The sequence below is a fragment of the Schistocerca nitens genome, chromosome 12, assembly GCF_023898315.1.
Source record: "Schistocerca nitens isolate TAMUIC-IGC-003100 chromosome 12, iqSchNite1.1, whole genome shotgun sequence".
NCBI lineage: Eukaryota > Metazoa > Arthropoda > Insecta > Orthoptera > Acrididae > Schistocerca > Schistocerca nitens.
The window spans coordinates 38,495,591-38,519,210 of record NC_064625.1 but is presented as its reverse complement, the minus strand read 5'-3'; the positions used below and the strand labels follow the sequence as shown (position 1 = coordinate 38,519,210).

The 23,620-nt window shown below is 40.4% G+C and overlaps 1 protein-coding gene across 1 annotated transcript in view; it reads right to left on the bottom strand.

Moving 5' to 3' along the window:
• LOC126214892 (ectopic P granules protein 5 homolog) overlaps positions 1 to 23,620 on the bottom strand; it is a 388,516-nt gene that overhangs the window by 51,082 nt on the left and 313,814 nt on the right. Inside the window, exons 36-38 of the mRNA XM_049941536.1 lie at positions 18,753 to 19,028; positions 12,539 to 12,755; positions 7,997 to 8,206 (exon numbers count right to left, since the gene is read on the bottom strand). Of these exons, the coding sequence (XP_049797493.1) occupies positions 7,997 to 8,206; positions 12,539 to 12,755; positions 18,753 to 19,028 (703 nt within the window). The remainder of the gene's footprint in view (positions 1 to 7,996; positions 8,207 to 12,538; positions 12,756 to 18,752; positions 19,029 to 23,620) is intronic.

Here is a 23,620-nt window from a genome sequence, read left to right as displayed (position 1 = left end):
AACACTACACGTAAATAAAAGATAAATATAGGGTGCTTATAGATGAACCACTTTAAATAAAAAAAAAGGCTTTTCATACCAAGTGTTATCCTTTTTATAACATTTAACACTTACTGACAGATTAAAACTGCATGTTAGTTCAGGACTGAAACCCTGAACATTTGCCAATCACAGGCAAGTGCTCTTGCTGCTGGACCGGCCCTCACAGCTTTACTTCCACCAGTACCTCATCTACTACCTTCAAAATTTCACAGATCTCCTCCATACCTTGTGGGACCAACACTCCAGGAAGGAGGCTATGTCAACATCCTCTGCAAAATCAGTTTTACTTTGTTTGCTGATGACCCTGTAGTCCTATCTGAGGTGCAAAAGGACTCGGAAGAGCAGATGAAGAGAAAAGATAATGTTCAGAAAAGAAGTTATTGGATAAATCTCAGTAACATGCCCTGACCGGCACAAAAAATGCAACACTTCTATTTCTTACAAAAACTGAAATCTATGGCACTTTCATGAGACTAATCCATTATCTTATGATGGAATATTGTGTTACAGTCCCATCTAAGTGTTCAATAATGATAAAAGAAAGACGATTTTTAACAAATTAAGCAGAGATGCACACTTCAAGGAAATTTTGACTAAACTCATAAAGCTAATGCACATCTGATTCGATGTTATACACTTCGCACTTTACTTCATAGACCTCGGAGATGACCTCAGAGACCTCTGATCACATCTTCAAAAGCATGTATTGCCACCTGTTCCACCAATGATAGCATTCAACCTTTCAGGCATCCTCCTGATTAATGTGGTAATGGGCTGTTGATGAATCTTATCCCATTGGAAGAATGCCGTGCCGTGCTCAACAGGATTCAAATCAGGGCTCTGAACAGGCCAACCTGTAACATGAATCCCTGTTTCATCTAAGAACTCTTGCACAATCCCCACAACATGTGGGCGTGCGTTGTTGTGCATTCGTGTAAAATCATCTCCAATAAATGAAGTGAAAGGCACAACATGCTCCAGAATGATTTGCTCCACATACCAATGTGCTGCAAAGCTCCCACGTTCCATGAAGATCAAATCCATGCTTGCAGCTGTATTGATTCCTGCCCACACCATCATAGAACCACCCTGAAAATGCATCCTGGACGAGAATGTGCAATGAGAATACCTTCTCCAGACCCTTTCTCTTCCATCAGGTGATCACAAGCCAAATCGTGACTCATCAGTCAACAACTCTTCAACCCACTGTTGTACTGTTCAGCCATGATGTTCCCTTGTGAAACATAGTTGAGCTGTGCGATGCTCTCTGGTAAGTTCTGGACTTGTAGCAGGTCTTCTGGACCTAAGATTGGCTTCTTCCAGTCTTCTTCGAATGGTCTCTCACAAACATTGGCCCCTCAAACCTGGTGGATTCGATTTTGTGCTTCAGTAGTGGTGGTCTGGCAGTTGTGGAGAACTTGTAGTGGTAAGAAGTGGCCATCTTCCTCTAACGTTGCTCTTCTTGGGCCTTTTGCTGGTCTCCTTGTAAAGCCTCGTGCAGTTCTGGAAATTGAGGAAGGTGTAATCCCCAACACTTCTGCAATGTAATGTACGTTGCGGCCATATTTCACCAAAGCCACAGCTTTCACAGCTTGTTCAGTGCTTAATGGTATGTTTACTCCACAAAGCCAATTACGACAATCACAGAAAGATCCTACAAACACGTGTGACTAAAAGAGAGCAATTCAGGGTACAATAGTAAGCACTATAGGAACAGGAATACATTACTCTCTCACATTTAGTGATGCGTTTTCCAGGTTGCTTGGGGAAAAAAACAACTGAAGCTAGTGCACTAAAAAATCAGCACTTCATTGCTTGCTCACAAAGTAACACCAATAATATACCCCTCTCAAAAAATAGGTTGAAGTGCTTCACTTTGATTAAATAGATGTTGTTGTTGTTGTGGTCTTCAGTCCTGAGACTGGTTTGATGCAGCTCTCCATGCAACTCTATCCTGTGCAAGCTTCTTCATCTCCCAGTACCCACTGCAACCTACATCCTTCTGAATCTGCTTAGTGTATTGATCTCTTGGTCTCCCTCTACGATTTTTACTCTCCACGCTGCCCTCCAATGCTAAATTTGTGATCCCTTGATGCCTCAAAACATGTCCTACCAACCGATCCTTTCTTCTAGTCAAGTTGTGCCACAAACTTCTCTTCTCCCCAATCCTATTCAATACCTCCTCATTAGTTACGTGATCTACCCACCTTATCTTCAGCATTCTTCTGTAGCACCACATTTCGAAAGCTTCTATTCTCTTCTTGTCCAAACTGGTTATCGTCCATGTTTCACTTCCATACATGGCTACACTCCATACAAATACTTTCAGAAACGACTTCCTGACACTTAAATCTATACTCGATGTTAACAAATTTCTCTTCTTCAGAAACGCTTTCCTTGCAATTGCCAGTCTACATTTTATATCCTCTCTACTTCGACCATCATCAGTTATTTTACTCCCTAAATAGCAAAACTCCTTTACTACTTTAAGTGTCTCATTTCCTAATCTAATCCCCTCAGCAGCACCCGATTTAATTTGACTACATTCCATTATCCTCGTTTTGCTTTTGTTGATGTTCATCTTATATCCTTCTTTCAAGACACTGTCCATTCCGTTCAACTGCTCTTCCAAGTCCTTTGCTGTCTCTGACAGAATTACAATGTCATCGGCGAACCTCAAAGCTTTTACTTCTTCTCCATGAATTTTAATACCTACTCCGAATTTTTCTTTTGTTTCCTTTACTGCTTGCTCAATATACAGATTGAATAACATCGGGGAGAGGCTACAACCCTGTCTCACTCCTTTCCCAACCACTGCTTCCCTTTCATGCCCCTCGACTCTTATAACTGCCATCTGGTTTCTGTACAAATTGTAAATGGTCTTTCGCTCCCTGTATTTTACCCCTGCCACCTTCAGAATTTGAAAGAGAGTATTCCAGTTAACGTTGTCAAAAGCTTTCTCCAAGTCTACAAATGCTAGAAACGTAGGTTTGCCTTTTCTTAATCTTTCTTCTAAGATAAGTCGTAAGGTTAGTATTGCCTCACGTGTTCCAACATTTCTACGGAATCCAAACTGATCTTCCCCGAGGTCCGCTTCTACCAGTTTTTCCATTCGTCTGTAAAGAATTCGCGTTAGTATTTTGCAGCTGTGACTTATTAAACTGATTGTTCGGTAATTTTCACATATGTCAACACCTGCTTTCTTTGGTATTGGAATTATTATATTCTTCTTGAAGTCTGTGGGTATTTCGCCTGTCTCATACATCTTGCTCACCAGATGGTAGAGTTTTGTCATGACTGGCTCTCCCAAGGCCATCAGTAGTTCTAATGGAATGTTGTCTACTCCCGGGGCCTTGTTTCGACTCAGGTCTTTCAGTGCTCTGTCAAACTCTTCACGCAGTATCTTATCTCCCATTTCATCTTCATCTACATCCTCTTCCATTTCCATAATATTGTCCTCAAGTACATCGCCCTTGTATAAACCCTCTATATACTCCTTCCACCTTTCGGCCTTCCCTTCTTTGCTTAGAACTGGATTGCCATCTGAGCTCTTGATATTCATACAAGTGGTTCTCTTCTCTCCAAAGGTCTCTTTAATTTTCCTGTAGGCAGTATCTATCTTACCCCTAGTGAGACAAGCCTCTACATCCTTACATTTGTCCTCTAGCCATCCCTGCTTAGCCATTTTGCACTTTCTGTCGATCTCATTTTTGAGACGTTTGTATTCCCTTTTGCCTGCTTCATTTACTGCATTTTTATATTTTCTCCTTTCATCAATTAAATTCAATATTTCTTCTGTTACCCAAGGATTTCTATTAGCCCTCGTCTTTTTACCTACTTGATCCTCTGCTGCCTTCACTACTTCATCCCTCAGAGCTACCCATTCTTCTTCTACTGTATTTCTTTCCCCCATTCCTGTCAATTGTTCCCTTATGCTCTCCCTGAAACTCTCTACAACCTCTGGTTCTTTCAGTTTATCCAGGTCCCATCTCCTTAAATTCCCACCTTTTTGCAGTTTCTTCAGTTTCAATCTGCAGTTCATAACCAATAGATTGTGGTCAGAATCCACATCTGCCCCTGGAAATGTCTTACAATTTAAAACCTGGTTCCTAAATCTCTGTCTTACCATTATATAATCTATCTGATACCTATTAGTATCTCCAGGATTCTTCCAGGTATACAACCTTCTTTTATGATTCTTGAACCAAGTGTTAGCTATGATTAAGTTATGCTCTGTGCAAAATTCTACAAGGCGGCTTCCTCTTTCATTTCTTAGCCCCAATCCATATTCACCTACTATGTTTTCTTCTCTCCCTTTTCCTACTGACGAATTCCAGTCACCCATGACTATTAAATTTTCGTCTCCCTTCACTACGTGAATAATTTCTTTTATCTCGTCATACATTTCATCAATTTCTTCATCATCTGCAGAGCTAGTTGGCATATAAACTTGTACTACTGTAGTAGGCATGGGCTTTGTGTCTATCTTGGCCACAATAATGCGTTCACTATGCTGTTTGTAGTAGCTAACCCGCACTCCTATTTTTTTATTCATTATTAAACCTACTCCTGCATTACCCCTATTTGATTTTGTATTTATAACCCTGTAATCACCTGACCAAAAGTCTTGTTCCTCCTGCCACCGAACTTCACTAATTCCCACTATATCTAACTTTAACCTATCCATTTCCCTTTTTAAATTTTCTAACCTACCTGCCCGATTAAGGGATCTGACATTACACATAATTTATTGGTTGTTGTGTTTTCCGTGCAGGTCAGTGGAAAAGAGGGGCAATATACAGAAACATTGCAAGAAATCCGTGTTTGAACATAAATGGAGATGCTAGTCAACCTGAAGGCTGACTCTTGTATTTGACCATGAAAGGCACCTGTGCAATGTCCTCAACACATTGTCAAGTGTCACTCACATTTAGAATAGTTTTGTGTGTAGCTGCGACTGCATCAGGTCAGAGCTCAGTGAAATCAAACATGGGCAAGTTGTTGGCACTTGCACGGTGGGTGCTTCTGTAACTAAGCTGGCTGAAGTGTTCGGTTTCTCAAGAGACATTGTATCGAAGATTTATACCGCATAGAGGGACAGAGGAAAAACATCATCTGCTACGTCACAATGAGGACAAAAGTGGGTTTTGAGTGATTGTGACAGATGGTTATTCAAGAGGATTACGATAAAAAATAGAATGACAACAGCTGCGAAAGTAACTGCAGAACTCAATGTTGCGCTAGTGAACTCTGTCAGCATCAAAACAAGATAAAAGGGGCTTAAGAAGCAGGGAATTGCAGGTTGAACTGGTATTCTAAAACTACTCATCAGCGATGCAAATGCCCATAGAAGGAAGAGGAAGAGATTAGTGTTTAATGCCCCATTGACAACGAGGTCATTAGAGATGGAGCACAAGCTCAGATTGGGGAAGGGAAGTGGCTGTGCTCTTCTGAAGGAACCATCCCAGCATTTGCCTTAACTGATTTCCCACAGCAGGCAAACACGGTGCTGAGGCATGAAACTAGGACCATGGAGCAATGGAAGAAAGTCATTAGATCAGATGAGTCTTGCTGCACACAGTTTCCAAATTCTGGCGAAATTTACATCTCAAGAGTAAAAAAGAAGCAGGCACACAGTCATGATTTGGGCAGCTGTAGTAAGGAATTCCATAGATTTAATGGTTACTATGCAAGGACACATTAATGCCAAAGATTATTTGACTGTTCTGGCTGATCAGGTGCATCCCATGGTACAGTGTTTGTTCCCCAATGGTGATCCTGTATTCCAAGATGACAGAGCCCCTGTTCACACAGCTCGCATAGCACAGGACTGGTTCTGTGAGCTCAAGAGTAAACTGTCTCATCTCTCCTCACCCACACAGGGATCAGGTCTCAGTATAATCAAGCCTTTGTGGTTTACTTTGGAGATAAGTGTGGACGATTATTATCATAGTTACCTGAAACTGCCACTACATTACAAAAAGAATGGTACAAAATATTGCTGAAAACGATACATGAACTATAAAGCTAAAGCAGAGTTACTAAACACAGTCTTCCGAACTTCCTTCACCAAAAATGACAGAAGTAGATATCCTCAAATTAGTGAAGCAACTTACATCACTTAATAAAAGCAAGTCTTCTGGTGCAGACTGTATTCCAATTAGGGTCCTTTCAGAGTATGCCGATGCAATTGCTCCGTACTTAACAGTCATTCGCTCGACGAAAGATCTGTACCCGAAGACTGGAAAGTTGCACAGGTCACACCAATATCCAAGAAGGGCACTAGGAATAATCCACTAAATTACAGGCCCATATTATCAGCATCGATGCAGCAGGTTTCCGGAACATATATTGCATTCGAACATTATGAATTACCTCGAAGAGAACAGTCTACTGATGCACAGTCAACACGGATTTAGAAAACATCATTCTTCTGACACAACTAGCACTTTACGCACAAGAAGTGTTGTGCGCTACTGACAAGAGATTTCAAATTGATTCCATATTTCTAAATTTCCAGAAGGCTTTTGACACTGTACCACACATGCAGCTTTTAGTGGAACTGCGTGCTTACGGAATATCATCTCAGTCACGTAACTGAAATTCATGATTTCCTGTCAGAAAGGTCACAGTTCATAGTAAGTGATGGAAAGTCTTCAAGTAAAACAGAAGAAATTTCTTGCAGTCCCCAAGGTAGCATTACAGGTCCTCTGCTGTTCTGTATCTATATAAATAATTTAAGACAATCTGAGCTGGCATCTTAGGTTGTTTGCAGATGATGCTGTTGTTTATTGTCTAGTGAAGTCATCAGAAGATAAAAAAAACTGCAAAACGATTTTGAAAAGATATCTGTATTGTGCAAAAATTGGCAATTGACCCTAAATAATGAAAAGTGTGAGGTCGTCCACATGAGTGCTAAAAGGAATCTGTGAAACTTCAGTTGCACGATAAATCAATCAAATCTAAAGGCCGTAAATTTAACTAAATATCTAGGAATTGTGATTACGATCAAGTTAAATTGAAAAGAACATACAGAAAACACTGTGGGGAAGGCAAACCAATGACTGCTATTGGTAGAACACTTAGAAAATGTAACAGATTTATTAAACAGAATGCCCTAACTACGCTACACTTATCCGTTCCCTTTTGGAGTACTGCTGTGCAGTCTGGAATCCTTATCCGATAGGATTAATGGAATACATTGAGAAAGTTCATTGGAGAGCAGCACCTTTTGTATTATCACGAAATAGGGGAGAGATGTCACTGACATGATACAGTATTTGGGTCGGACACCAAAAAGGTAAGGTTTTACGAAATTTGAATCACCAACTTTTTCTTCTGAATGCAAAAATATTTTGTTGATGCTTATTTGCATACGGAGAAATGATCATAATAATAAAACAAGGGAAATCAGAGCTCGGTCTGAAAGATATGTGTTTGTTTTTTCCATGCGCTGTTCGAGAATGAGAATTATTGTGAAGGTGGTTCGTTGAACCTGCCAGCTACTTAAATGTGATTCGTAGAGTATCCATGTAGATATAGATATATTTATCCATTGTGAGATAATAGCAAGTTGTTTTGAATGCCAACAGTTTTCCTACACCATATTAGGCACAGTAGTGTGTTGTTTCCATATTTTTGTCCACACCCTGTAGGAAAACATGAGGAGTAGTTGCAAATAACATTCCACTCCCTGCATTTTACCCCACTACCTTCAAAGTCTTAAAGAGTATTAAAGAGCATAGTCCAGGTAACACTGGCAAAAACTTTCTTCAAATGCAATAATTGTAGGTTTGCCTTCTTCACAATTACAGATGAATTAATACACACAAAACCATAACTAACACAACTTAACTTGTTGTTTTGCTGTACAAGTACAGTTGTACAGGGGCAGCTTGTGACAGTGTGACACTATCTGTAGTGTAGCACAGTGTGCTGTCAGTGGGTTACTTACTTGTTAGTGACCGGGGCGGGCCTCCGCAGGCCGATAGCCCCCAGCAGTGTGGAGCCCCAAGTTCGGTCCTCGGCGAGGGCGAGGAGGCGCGAAACGAGCGTCCGGAGGCAGGAGATGGCACCCTCCGTGTCCTCCGAGAATTCGCACTGCCGCTGTGCCAGCATCAGGCAGCGGCCCCACAGCAGTGCCAGCTTCGCCTCCACACTCTCTCTGCACGAAATAAACATGTTGGAGCAAAAATTAGTCATCCTCAAGAGACCTTTTTGTAATACTGTGTAACATCACGTCTAGGTTAGGTAACTGGGTGAGGGTACACAAATTTCTAGCCAGCAGAAGCCACTCGTTGGTAACTAGGCAGTGACCAAGCAGCTTGACATGCATCATCCTACGTTGTATGCACTCCTATTTTTCGTGTATTAATGTCTATACAAAAGTTTCGCTAACTCTCTTCAAAATTTTGGTGTGACAAGTTCCTACATTAAGGTGGATGGTAGAAAAAAATTCCGCTGCAAAATTTTGTTATTCATATCATTCAGTTTGTTGTCCTGGTTGCAGTGAGCTAGTTAGTTTCGTCAGAAATGACGGCGATCAAAAGTTATTGCAAGTGTAAAATTGTATACATCCAGCCACAGAGAAAAATCTTATTAGGTAGTACATTAGATGAATTTGCAATTCCAAATAATGGCTACCATCAGCTGTAGAATGGAATGACGACAATGAAAATTTGTGTCGGACCCGGACTCGAACCCGGATTTCCCCCTTATTGCGAGTGGTCGCCTTACCATTTGGCTATCCGTGCGCAACTCATGGCCAGACCCAAACTTCCATATGTCGTCAACCAACCAAGTTTGGGTCTGGCTGTGAGTTGTGCACTTACAGCTAAATCGTAAGGCAACCGCTCGCGATAAGGGGGCAATCCGGGTTCGAGTCCTGGTCCGGCCCAAATTTTCCCTGTCATCATTCCATTCTACAACCGATGGTAGGCATTATTTGCAATTGTGAATGCATCTAGTGTGTTTCATAATGGCTGTGGTCACCGCAGTGCATCGTTGTCTGAATAACACAGGCACTGCAATATCGTATTAGGTAGTAGTTAATTTTGAAGGAAAGACCACTTAAAAATTAAAGAGCTAATTTTCTTCTTTCCAGTTAAGTATTTACACTAACTCAAACTTAATTAGTTTAAAAGATACTGTTAATTAAAGATTTCAATCGGTCCAAATTTTTAATGCCAATTACAGCCAAATTATTGTAAGTTCCTGGCATCTGTTCATATACTTTCGACAGCTTGATTTTTCTGGATGTGTTGACAGCCATATTAAAGAGCAAGGATCCTTACTTAAAAATTACTACATTTTGAATAACTAAGTTTTAATATACAAAATGAATCCCATAGTCATAAACCTGGAATTCCCATTACATAGGCATAAATACTGGTAATATACAAATAAAATATAGTGACAAAATCACTGGCTGATAAAAGATGACTTTCAGACCTATAAAATTTGTAAACTACTACAAATTAACGAAGTTAAGTAATATCCTGGAGTGAGTCTTTATAAAGCCAAAGATCACACCATTTGTGTGAATCTAGTTTTATTTTTCACTCTTGCTCTGGTCTGTGCTTTCACTCGTTCTGTTCAGTGACAGTTGTACAAAATCGGCACAGCAGGATGAGTCGATGTGACAAAATGGCAGAAAGGAGCTGTAATTTTTGTATGTGCTCATGACCACATCTTGAATGAGTTTGTCCGTTTTGTTGAAGTATCAGCGTTTACTTCCCAACGTGTCTACAAGGAATGGTGTACCACTCACAGCCGTGTAACATGGATCAAGAAAAGCACTTGAAGATATAGAATAATGGGCAACAGTTGGTCACCTAAAGCCTTGAAACCATTATGCTGGTTCACGTTCACAGTGATCTCAGTACCTCTAGTCTGAACTACACCCTCCACACATTGTGGATTAAAAGTATCTTTAGGCCATCAGAGCACTGACATGTGGCTCCAGTGAGCTACTGTTCAGTTTGTGTATTGTTTGGGCCACTGTTGACATGCAGCTTTATGTTCAGGTTTGTGCAATGGCCTTTTGCCGAGTACCAGACTCCAGAGGCTGCAGCATGCTGTTCCCTTCACAATGTTTACCTGGGAACTGTTTATTAAGGACCTGCATTCACTGACAGAAGCAATTCCTCTCAGGTTTGAAACCGACTGTCACTGACAAGACATGACATTGGCCTCTAGTCCTTGCCGGTTAGGTCCTTCCTCGATCACTGTTCTTGAGCTACGTTACACAGCTTGCTTGAATAGTAAACCAATTCCTTGTAAAAAAATAGGGAAGTACACATTGATACATCAACAAAACAGATAAATTCATTCAAGTTATGGTCATGGGCACATCCAAAAATAGTAACTCCATTCTTTGTCACATCAACCTATCTTACTGTGATGATTTTGTACATCTGGCTAGCACATATATACCACTTCACTGCCATAACTTGATCCAGTGGTGGAGGGTCACATGTTCCCAGTACACATATAGTTATATGAAAACGAGCATGATATTTTTCCATAAGAAGAAGAAAAACTTAACACTCCTGTTTTCAGTAAACTCAACAAAAGATATTGCAAAACTAAACGTCTTTTGTCTAGATCACAAATCCTCTTTACTTAATGGGTGCACTACTGGAAAGGATTTGTTTTGTGACCAATATGTTTTACATGGAACGCTTCTCTGTTTTCATAAATAAGTAACATTTATACCAGTTAAGTGGCGATACTTCAATTTGAGTGAAAATCTCCATCTAACACATGAAGAGGAGTCACATCTTCACTATCACTTTTACAAAGTATGTCGAACTGCCCCTTCCCAGATATACAAGATCTTTTTAGAATTTCTAAGAAATTGCAGACATATGTTTGCAATGAAAACCAATGCACACAAAATGTTAAGTATTGTGCAGATAGCAAAATGCTCAATGATCTACACATTGTCCACAGAACTGTTAGCTAACACAAACACACTGCAGGAAGTGACAAAGATCACACTACATCATCTGTTAAGGAACAAATTCAATGGGTGGCCATCAAATGGCAGGAGCCACAAGCAGAACTCACACATCCATAATGCCATTAGCTTGTCATAAGATGAGCAGCGCGTGTGCACATGTCTGTTTATTATTGACGAGGGCCTTAATGGCTGAAAGCTATAATTGCGAGACTCTTTTTGTTGTGCCTATCTGCGACTCAGTGGAGCATCTCCGCTGTATGGTGAGTAGCTACTTTCCTTCTCATAATAAGTGAAATAATAATGGAAGACCAAGAATGAAGTGCTCAGATTACAAAGCATGTGTGACAAGGAAGCAGTCTCTCTCTCCCCCACTGTTCAACAGGTACATCAAAGAAGCAATGACAGAAATAAAAGAAACATTCAGGAAAGATATTAAAATTCATGCTAGAAAAACATCGATGACACGGTTTGCTGATGATTTGGCTGTAACAAATGGATACTAGGAAGAATAGCAGGATGTACTGCTTGGAATTAAGGTTTAAAATAAACTGAAGAAAGATGAAAGTACTAACAAGCGACAGAAATTAGATTAGTGATAAATCATATATAGTCTGTATTCCTGAGATGTTTTGAGTCTCACTTTTATTTATGATAATGATGTAGGCCAAAACCTACGCTGGTACAAATTTTAATTCATTGCCTTGGCCTACATCATTATCATAGATTAATGATAAACCTAATATCAAAGTTGGGAACCACAAAGTAGATGAAGTGAAGTAGTTCTGCTACCTTGCAAGCAAGAGGACAGGCAACGAGGTCATTTCTGGCCAAAAGAAGTCTCCTAGCACTAAATATAATGGGAAAAATAATGAAAAATTAGACGTTTTTAGTGGAATAACCCTAAATCGGTATTTTTTACAAGATATTGCAAAATCTGTAATTTTGCTGTACAAAAATGTAATAAATCTAAGGATGGCAGTTTATTAATATTTGTAACTCATTGTTACTGAATGTTAAAAGTCTGAGGTTCATGTCTAATCGTAACTGACAGTTCATTTCCTACATAATGAACTTTGACATGATGACAAAGAGAGCACGGAATTTGGCAAACCAAAATTGTCAGAAAAAACACCAAACTTGGGCAGGAAATAAAATGATTTTTTCCTGTCTCTGTATATAATGATGTTGAAAATTACGTGGACTGATTAGATAAGAAATGAGATGATTTTCCATACTATCAGCGGGGAAGAAATATGTGGAGAACAGTGTTAAGAAGGGACAGGATTACAGGACAAGCTAAAACTTCAGAGATGAGCTGTGTGGTAGTGGAGGGAGCTGTGGACGATAGAAACTGTAAGGGAAGGCAGCCAACAAATAACTGAGGACACTGAGTGGAAGTGCTACCCTGAGGTGAAGAGGCTGTCACAAGAGGTTGGAAAATGAATACTGCATCATGTGGTGATGAGCCCAGGTGTAATTTTCTGGACAGCCAGTTCTGTTACCCTATCAGCAAACACAGCGGATGCAACATACCCAGGCTTGACGGCGCCCATCCAGTCGGTGAGCTTGGCGAGCACGGCGGCCTCCTCGCGGATGTCGCGGCAGGAGGGCAGCTTCTTGAGCAGCAGGGCGTGCAGCGTCAGCACGTGGCCGCCCGAGGTCAACGCCTCTTCCAGAGCCGGTGTCAGTGCAGGTGGCGAGAGCATCGACACCGCACACTGCCACGTCGGGCGCGGGTCCGTCTCAGTCCCTGTGAGTAAAAAATGGAGAACAGTTCCATCTGAGAACTTGCTGACAGCAGCTATTAATTTATTTACCTTTAGGTTTATTACAGTCATCTGCTACAATGATGTAGTTACACATTCTGATTATTTTTTCCTTAGTGTATGTCTCTAAAACTTCGGCCAAAATGTACAAACTGTAAGAAATGATAAAAATATATGCCCAACTTTTTGAAGCAGAACTTTCAAGATGCCTGCATGTGAACACAGCATATTAATCTTACTGCTCCCTTCTGTAAAATCAATATTTTGTTTCTAAGTAATGGTTAACTCACAAAATTATTACACAACACGCCAGGTGAAAATCAGCAAAATATGTTAGGGGGTTGATTCGCTTGTTTTCAAGCAATTATACAAAGAGAAAAAGTAGCTGAAAATAATTGTTTGAGTAGCTCACTAATATGCTTCTGTCAATTCAAGTTTTCATCAACATGGGTACCCAAAATTTAGAGCATTCTATCCTATTTACTGACACATGTTCATGAGCTACATCAGTTGTCAGTATGACCTGTTGTGCAAAACTGAAGGTAGTTCGTTTTCTCAAAATTAAGGGAGAGACATCTTTCACAGAACCACTTAAGACTTCTTTGAAAAGTATTAATAATTTCTTCTGCATATTTATTTATTTATTGCTTATTTAGCCTGACCAGATTAGGGCCTTAATGACAGGAGCAACACAGACAAAAGATATTACAACAGTTTGCAATAATAATAATAGGACACCAATAACAATAATAAAAGTGATAGTTTTAATAGTAAAGGGCATTTAGAATTGTATGTATCAGACTAGAACAGGGGCGGGCAAACGCTGCACGCGGCTCATGAGCACACAGCGCTGCACGTGTGCTGCTCGCGCGCAATCGTCGAACGGGACAGTGTCGACAGCCTGCAGGTTGCGGCAGTGTAGTACCAGGCTAAGCTGCGGACGTTGAAGTGAAGCGACCACTACGTAGTGAACGTTGTATTTCAATAACCGGAAAATGCAGAGTGAATCAAGGAAACGGAGAATTGGATATTTGCTACCTTTTAAAAAGGAATGGGAGAATCATTTGTTCTCTGTGGAAAAACGTGAAAATTGGAAATGTATAATGTGTGACAGTATTGTCGCTGGAGAGCGGAAGTTTAATATTGAACGCCATTATAATAAATTTCATACTTATCCCAAGGTTTTGAATAGTTCTAGAGAGAATCTGGTTTCTGTAGATGATATTCATCTCAGTTTGCAAATGGAATTAACAGATCTACAGTGTAATTCTCGTCTGAGAGACAAGTTCCTTTTGGCAAGACGTGTAATAGATTTTTACCACGACTTTCCACAGTAAGAGTTTCCTCGTCTCCATCGTGAAGCCATGAAGATAGTCAATGTTGGGCTTGACATACTTTTGTGAGAGATTTTTTTCTGTTATGAAAATTAATAAGCCTCGGTTAAGAGCAAACATCAGTAATGAAAATTTACGTAACTGTTTGCGTTTGTCTGTATGTAGAAATTCTGTTCCAGACATTAAACGTATTGTAGGTAATAGGTACTCTTTCAAACCATGATTTCTGCCAAGCACTCCTACTAACCTTATTCCTTCATTTAATAAAGCAGGCCAGGAAACAAAACGCATTACAGAGGAAGAAGCGGAGAGACGGTATGGTGGGGAGGGGTGAGAAGCAGGTGGCCAGCTTGCCCCTGTGTGCACGCAGAACACCTGTTAACTGCACACGTGCATGTGCACCGCACACATGCAGAATTCCTGCCCGCCCCTGGACTAGAACATTTAAAACCATGTTTAGTATTATCAGAAGTGGAACGAGTAAAGGAGGAGGAGAAGATTGAAATGATAGTGACAGTAGCTGTTATGAAAGAACAGGATATTAGAACTCTGTCAACAAGTGGTAGGGAGAGGGAGGGGGGTCTGACAAGAATAAGCTGCACAGAGTGTAGGTGATCACATATTCATCATATTTTCTTCGACAAAGGTATATGGCATTCTGCAAATAGGGTATTACATTGTCATCAAATTTTCTTTGACATCAAGAGTTCCTTTTGAATGGCCAAAGAAAATTCTGTCCTGTGCTTTTCAGTTGCACGTACCACAAATGCATTGTATTTACATTTGGAACAGGAGCAGAGGAAAAGAAAAAGGAAACATACCTAGCCGAAGCCATGGGTTTGACAGCAACATGCTAAAAACATCCAACATAATCTGTTACAGAAGTTGCAAGTTGAGGACATAAAGGCATATGAAAATTACTTGTGAATGGACGAGAATACGTTCCAATATCTGCTCAAGAAAGAGCCTTCTCATATTACAAAGCGGAACACTCGCCTCAGAAATGCTATATTCGCAAAAAACAGACTTACAATAACACTGTGATTTCTAGCAACACGAGAAAACTACTCTAGTTTACAGTATAGCACTCAAATGCCACAGTGCACATTGATGAAAATAATACCAGGAATGTGTGAAGCTATTTATAAAACACTGAAGGAGGAATATCTGAATGCAAATAACTGATTAGGACATACTACAGCCATTAAGGAATATTTTTATTTCTAGAAAAGTTGTAGATTTTATCCATTATATCCTCAGGATTACCCTCGCTTCTTATTCTATTTTTGTATTTGCACAGTGCTTCACCTGGCTCAGTCATTTCTATCCATTTACTGTAGATGCGACACACCATGTAAACTACGAAGCCTCTTGAGTCTATGATGTTCCAAGCTTGGCACATGTGTCAAAGTCTAGAATGTTTTATTTCACTTTTCACTTGACAGCTGCTCTAAATTCTGATACTCCTTTTTAGCAACATAATTTTACAATTTATCAAAATTTCATTCTGATGAAGACACCCCTAGTAGGTATTGAAACCTAGGTCAATATACCTACCAATTTTGTGTAACTGGTTGGCTGTATAATTCTATATTGAAACTGGAGTGATATGGTTGAAAAAGCACACGAGATCTGTTCAAAAACCTCCGGAACATTCGTAATTTTACAGCAGTAGTGTTGGAATGAAATGCATTTGGCATCCTTGCACACAACTGTGTTTAATGTGCAACTGTCAGAAGTTTCATTGTCTTATGTCTGTTATTGGTCAGTTCTGTTTTGAGTAGAAAGTTGTGTCGCACAGTTTTCAAATTTCAAGATAGCTGAGGTGTGGTGTGCGTACTGTAAGACCTTCGGTACACACACCATCAGATTATTTGACTTGTCGCTCTAACGAAGTAGGCGAGTGTCAGCAATATGTCTCGTGGTCTTATCGTGGCGTGTTTATCTTCAGCTGTTAGGTCAGATGATAGAAATGCCACTTGCATGCTTAGAGTAGCACATTGACGGTGACCAACTTTAAACAGAACTTGATTAATTTTCACACACATTTATTAAAATAATAAAAAGGCATAGATATTACGTAACTTGATTCTGGATGCTGTTTACAATGAACAATCTGAAGTTCCTTTGGTCTTGGTATGTTAATGTTATTCTCACATAGCTCTGATACTTGACAAAATGTCTATACATTTCTCTTCATGGCTATGTACAGAAAGATGATAATCTTATTAGGCGCAGACTGAAACTTGACTACAGACCGGTACAGACTAATGTAGACTGGTACAGACTAATGCAGACAGACTAATCGGAGGTCTGTACACTCGTTATAATACCTCGTGCGTTCATGTATCACTGTGCGAGTGTGATCCGCGAGGAGAAAAGGTTCTATGTTAGCAGCAATCTCATTGGCTGCGTTACATATTAATACGCGGATCGGCGGAAGCAGAATTTGACCCGTCTTTATGGCACCGCCATCTCGTAGAGAGGAGACGGACGAGCGCTGCGCCTGCGCTGTTGTGCTTAGCGGGGTGCGCTCTAGTGGGAAAGTTGTGTCCGCACTGACTACGCGGAACTATGTACACAACATGACGTAAAGAAGCAATGCGTCTGCATTAAATTTTGCATGAAATTCAAGAAAACCTTTACAGACACACAAAATGGTGCTGGAAGCCTTCTGTGATGAGTGCTTAAGCTGTACTCCATGTTACAAATGGTTCACACGGTTTAAAAATGGCCAGATGAAATCAAAGATAACCCTTGTTCAGGACACCCTTTGACGTCCACCTATAACACCCATGTCAGAAATGTCAAATAAATTGTGTGTGCCAATCAAACATTGAGTGTCAGAAAGACTGCAGAAGAATGTAACATTTCAGTTGGATCAAGTCATGAAATGCTGACACAGCATCTTAGGATACATTGTGTTGCTGCCAAGTTCGTCCCATGGCTCAAGTCAAGACCTGAAAGACCTTCGCCTCGAATTCTGTGAAGAGCTGTTGAATCATGAAAATGAGAATGAGATGTCCCTTACACGAATAAAAAAAAATGTCAAGTCAGGTCAGATCAAATATCAGAACCATGCTGATAGTTTTCTTTTATTTTGAAGGATTAATTCATCATGAATTTGTGCCACAGGCACAAACTGTTAATGGTTGGTTGGGTTGATATGGGGGAAGAGACCAAACAGCGAGGTCATTGGTCTCATCGGATTAGGAAAAGATGGGAAGGAAGTCGGCCGTGCCCTGGAGAAGGAACCACCATTTGCCTGAATCGGTTTAGGGATATGACGTAAAACTAAATCAGGACGGTCAGACACGGGATTGAACCGTCATCCTCCTGAATGCAAGTCCAGTGTGCTAATCAGCCCACTCGGTAAACTGTTAATCAATGGTACTAGCCGTGCCTGTTGAGATACCTGAAATGTCGTGAGACAGTTCATGGCTCTTGCATCACAATAATGTGGCCACACATTCATCCCTGTTGGTGTGTGACTATTGCTCCAAAAACTAAATCACTGTGCTGCCTCAGTCTCTGTACTCTCCAGACCTGGCCCCTGCAGCTTTTTTTATTTCCAAAGTTGAAAACCTCATTGAAAGGATTAAGATTTGCAACAATAGGCAAGATAAAAGAAAATTTGCAGATGGTGCTTCACGTGATCCAGCAAGAGACGTACCTAGACCACTTCCAGAAGTGGAAATGGTGTTGGGAGCAGTGTATCAACTGTGGAGGAGAGTCTTTCAAAGGAGATCATGCACAATAAGTAAAAGGTAAGCGTATAAAAATTTTGTGGTCAAAGTTCAGAACTGTTTGAAAAGACCTCACACATCACAAATGTATCATATATAATCATTCATTGTCAGTTCCATACTGCTCGAGTTTTCGTATGAAAGTCAAGTATGGTGAGTATTAGAGTCTTTGTTTTTAAGCTCCAAAGGAGATACTTTCTTACCAACTGCAGCTGTGTGTTCAGTTGAGTCTAAATAATGGTCAGAATTATCCCCAAGTTCTTTGCAGAAGAAGAAAAGGTTAGTTCTGTGCCATTTAGGATTAATGGTGGAAGGGTGTTTCTGAACTGTGGGGTAATAAGTCTTTTGTGAGCAACTGTGATTGCTTGTGCTTTAGATGGGTTAAGTTTTAAACCTATGCTCTGCACCCACACTGATAGGGCAAGTAAATCGGCATTTACTAGCTGGATGTCTGTGCACATGTTTGTTGGATTTGTACTCAGATATAACTGAATGTTGTCATTGTATACATGATATTTGTAGTGGGAGAGAATAGCTGACACATTAACATACAATAATAAGAGTAATGGGCACATTACTTGGCCCTATGGAACCTCTGATACTGCATCCCTCCATAGAGACCTTTTTGTTCCCATCATTACACACTGTTGGTGAGATGTAAAGTACGAGTGGAACCACTGTATAGCACTTCAAGAAAAAATTTGGCTTGTGGGTTTAGCAAGTAGATTGTCAAAAGCTTTGCTACAATCCAAAACACATAATAGTCAGCTGCTGTTTATCCGTGGCTGTTTTCAGTTCATCCATCACTTTCATAACAGTAGTTGGTCTTTGGCAAAGCTGTAGTCTTACAAAATTACCCACTGACAATATGGATCTATGCTGCGGCTTATCGATTCCTTACCTAGTCCGCCCTGATGGTCCTCCGGCTCGGGCATGCGGAAGAACGCCTCGAGTGCTGCCTCGAGCACGGCGCCCAGGGCCTGCGGGCTCGACGCCAGGGTCGGCGCGGCTACCTTGAGCAGCGAACGCAGCACGCAGCTGCGGCCGTCGCGGCTCGCCAGCCAGCTGCAGAGTTCGCTCAGGGCGAGCGGCGCCAGCGACTGGGGCTGTGCAGCCAGCGGCACCACCTCCGACAGCAGGAAGCCGCACTCTGCTACTTGCTGCGGGGATGGCACACCTGTGGGTGGACAAGTGCAAGTGAGTTAGGGTCGAGTAGGTTTGGACAGGACTGCATAATACATCTAAGGTACAGTAATTAATTTCAATGGGTATTGCCTCTTCATTTTACGTTGAGGTGTGGTATCAGTAAGAAAAATTAATCATTTTCATACATAAAATTTTAGACAAATTATTACAGATTTTGACTACCTAAAATAGTTGATGGGAACACAGCTGTTCATTACAATAACAATAAATAAACTCAGAATGCAAGGATTGTTTTGTAAGCTTTTCTTTTTTTTTCTTTTTTATTATTATTATTAATTCCATGATCAATTTTGAGACTTCTTGTCAGCAGAGATATCAGTGCATATAGCACACCTTTTGCCAACAATCACATGTCAATAGTGTACTGTGGTTATCAATATCCCCAAGAAACCGCCATGATGATGCCTCAGTGGTGTAATTTAATGGCACCTTTCTGACTCACAGTCATCCAAGTGCACATTCACCTACAATAGATCGGATCGAATATGTGGCTTGGAATAACTATACAGTGTAGTATTAATAGTTCCTTATGATTCCAGTAACTATTGATCTATTTTGACATTCTCACGATGAAATACCTCAGAAAATATGATTATGCAGCATACTTTGTCATACGATGTTCCAATAAGTCAGTAGTGGGCTACTGGTAATTTCACAATCTGACTATAGCCTATTGCGCACAAAATAGACTGTAAGCAGGACAGACCCTCGCAGCATTCGCATAATCATGCACCTTTCTTGTCAGTTTGAACATTGCGTGAATATCATGTCTTCCAAGCACTGCAACTGTTTTTACCAATGTGAGGAAAACTTTCCATTTATTTGATTCTTTTTCACCAGGAGTTCTAGATCTTTTTAGGCAGTAGTGCTCTATTTATCTCTTTGTCAGAGTAGCTGTTTCTTTTGAAGCCAGTTGAATTATTGAGCCTGCCATTTACCATAGTTTACAGATTCTTTTAGTCTCATCCAGCAAAGTTTTGGCAGAATATTGTCAAATGATATTTCACAAAACAGAAATTCCAGTCATATGTAACGGCTGCTACTGCCACCACAGTTTGTGTCCAGTCACTCACAAATGAGACTGGAACTGAAATTGTGGGTAAAAAAGTGAAAGCAATATGCTGAACTCCATTTTTAAACATTCCTTCACAAAAGAAAACACGAGAACTGCCCCTATTTAATCCTTGCACCACTGAAAACATGAGTGTTTGTCACTGATGTTGAGAACAGATGAAATTAAAAACTAAACAAAGCTTCAGGGCCCATGAAATTCCTATCAGGTTCTATACTGAATTTGCGGCTGAGTTAGCTCCTCTTGTACAAAAAAAATTGTGCCCAGTAGTTGGAAGAAAGCATAGGTCACACCCATTTACAAGCAGGGTGATAGAAGTTATCCACAAAACTACTGTCCAATATCCTTGACATCAATTTGTTGTAGAACCTTCTAACATATTCCGAGCTCAAATATAATGAACTATCTCAAACAGAATGACCTCCTCTATGCCAACTAGCATGAATTCTGGAAACATCAATCATGTTAAACCTAACTCACACTGTTGTCACGTAAAACACTGAAAGTTTTGTATCAAGGCAGTCAGGTAGATGCAGTATTTCTTGATTACTGGAAAACATTTGACACAGTAACACACCTATGCTCATCGTCAAAAGTACGATCATATGGTGTATCAAGTTACATTTGTGACTGTACTGAGGAATTTTGGTAGGGAGGACACAGCATGTTATCTCGGGTGGAGAGTCGTTGTCAAATGTAGAAGTAACTCTGTGTGCACCCAGGGAAGAGTGTTGAGATCCTTTTTGTTTATGTTGTATATTAATTACCTTGCAAACAATATTAATAGTAACTTCAGGCTTTCTGCAGATGATGCAGTTACCTATAACGAAGTACTACAGTCTGAAAGAAGATGCATTAATATTCAGTCAGCTCTTGGTAAGGTTTCAAAGTGGTGTGAAGACTGGTAACTTGCTTTAAATGTTCAGAAATGTAAAACTGTGCCCTTCACACAACAAAAAAGTAGTATCCTTTGACAATAAAATCAAAGGGCCACAGCTGGAATCAGCTATCTCATTCAAAGGCCTGGGTGTTACATTCTGAAGGGAGGTGGAAGGAATTGATCGCTAATGGCCAGTCATGTGTAAAACAGGCAGCAAACTTTGATTTATTGGTAGAATACTGGGGAAATGCAATCAGTCTACAAAGGAAATGGCTTACAAATCACTCGTACAACCCATCCTAGAATACTGATCAAGTATGTGTGATCTGTAGCAGACAGGACTAACAGGAGAAACTGAATTTATACAGAGATGGGGAGCATGAATGGACACAGGTTTATTTGATCTATGGGTGAGTGTCACACAGAAACTGAAACAGCAGACTCCTGAAGATATATGTAAACTGATCTGAGAAAGCTACTTACAAATTTTCTAGAACCAGCTTTAAATAATGACTACAACTCCCTATTTACCATTAATGTAGGAATTGTGAGTTTAAGATTAGATTAATTACAGCATAGATGGAGGCATTTAAACAGTCACTCTCCCCATGCTCCATACATGAATGGAATGGGAAGAAACCCAAATAAGTTGTACTGTGATTTACAGAGAGTATGATGATGATTGGTTTGTGGGGCACTCAACTGCGCAGTTGTCAGTGCCCGTACAAATGCCCAACCTTTGCTCAGTCCAACCTCACCACTTCCATGAACGACGAAGAAATGATGAGGACAACACAAACACCCAGTCATCTTGAGGCAGGTGAAAATTCCTGACCCCGCCAGGAATCGGACCTGGGACCCCATAAAGTGAGAATGCAACCACGAGACCACAAGCTGCGGACTTGCAGAATGTAGATGTAGATGCAGATGTAGTATCATAATAGTTGGCTAGTAGTAAGTATCATCTGTTGCCAGATGACAGGTAAAGTTGAGATGTATCCAAGATCAAGTTGCTTCACTGTCCCAGTTGATTGACACAACAAGCTCGTGTTTATTTTGCAACAAGGGAAAAAGTGAGTTTTGTGTGCTGAGTGAACACTTCTCTTTAAAAATATTAATACCTAAAGAGGTTAAAAACTAAGATGGATGAGGTTCAGGGTACATCTGCTCCCATGTTTGCAACTGTTTACAATATGGTTTTGACTGACTGACGAATCAAAGTGCATGAAATAGTTGACACCATGGCCATAATGGAATGAATACTTTTTCAGTTTGTATGAAAAACTGTGTGTGAAAAAAAAAATCTTGGCAAGATGGATGCTGCTGTTGCTATCAGAGGGGAATAAATGCAACAGTGTGTTCAATGCTGAGGTTTTAGCACTTTTCTGTCATAATCCTACTGGTTTTCTGCATCAGTATGTAACTGTGGACAAAACATAACTACATTACTGCACTCCAGAGACTAAGGAACAATCCAAATGGTGGATTTTTGAAGGCAAAAAGGCTCCAAAGAAGTCGAAGATGGTGAAATTGGCCAGTAAGGTAATGGTTACAGTTTTTTGGGATGCATGCAGAATTATCTATGTCAATTGCTTAAAAGGGAAAAACAACTACTATAGAGTATTATGCATCATTACTGGACTGGCTGAACAAAGAAATCAAAGAAAAACGTCCTCCTTTGAGAAAGGAAAAGATCTGTTGTGTTGGCTGAAGAGCCAACACCGTGTTACTAGAGGAGGCCAAAATGCATGCGTTTTAGCTCACGCAGGCTGGCGTGAAGAGGGAAGAACTATACTGACATGAGGTCTGGAACATGAAGAGGAATGAGAAGTCAGAAAGCGGACACAATTACTTTGATACTTAACATTAATCCATTAATGATGAACGTCGCTCTTGACAGTACATGATTCACAATATTATCTGTTCAGAGTTATAGTAACTGAATATGGCGCCTTGCTAGGTTGTAGCAAATGACATAGTGAAGGCTATGCTAAACTGTCGTCTCTGCAAATGAGAGCGTATGTAGACAGTGAACCATCGCTAGCAAAGTCGGCTGTACAACTGGGGCGAGTGCTAGGGAGTCTCTCTGGACCTGCCGTGTGGCGGCGCTTGGTCTGCAATCACTGATAGTGGCGACACGCGGGTCCGACGTATACTAATGGACCACGGCCGATTTAAAGGCTACCACCTAGCAAATGTGGTATCTGGCAGTGACATGACAAGATCCTCTTCCAACATGACAATGCATGGATGAATGCCTGCACAATTTTGATGGCCAAAATTATGAAACTCAAGTTTCAATCACTGCAACACCCACTGTACTCACCAGATTTAGCCCCTAGTAATTTTCTTTTATTTGCAAACTTGAAAAAATGGTTTGGCAGACGACGATTCATCATCGAACGAGGCAGTCATCATCCAACTAGTTGTATATTTTGCATACCTTCCAAAATCTTACTTTTTAGAATATTTAAAAAAGTTGCAGCAACACTTGAAAAGTGTATAGAGTTAAAAGAAGATTATGTTAATAAGTATATACCCCAAAACAACTTGTTTTCTAAGGACTTGCTGAATGACACTTGTACGATTCTACACTGCTGGAAAGAAAGTA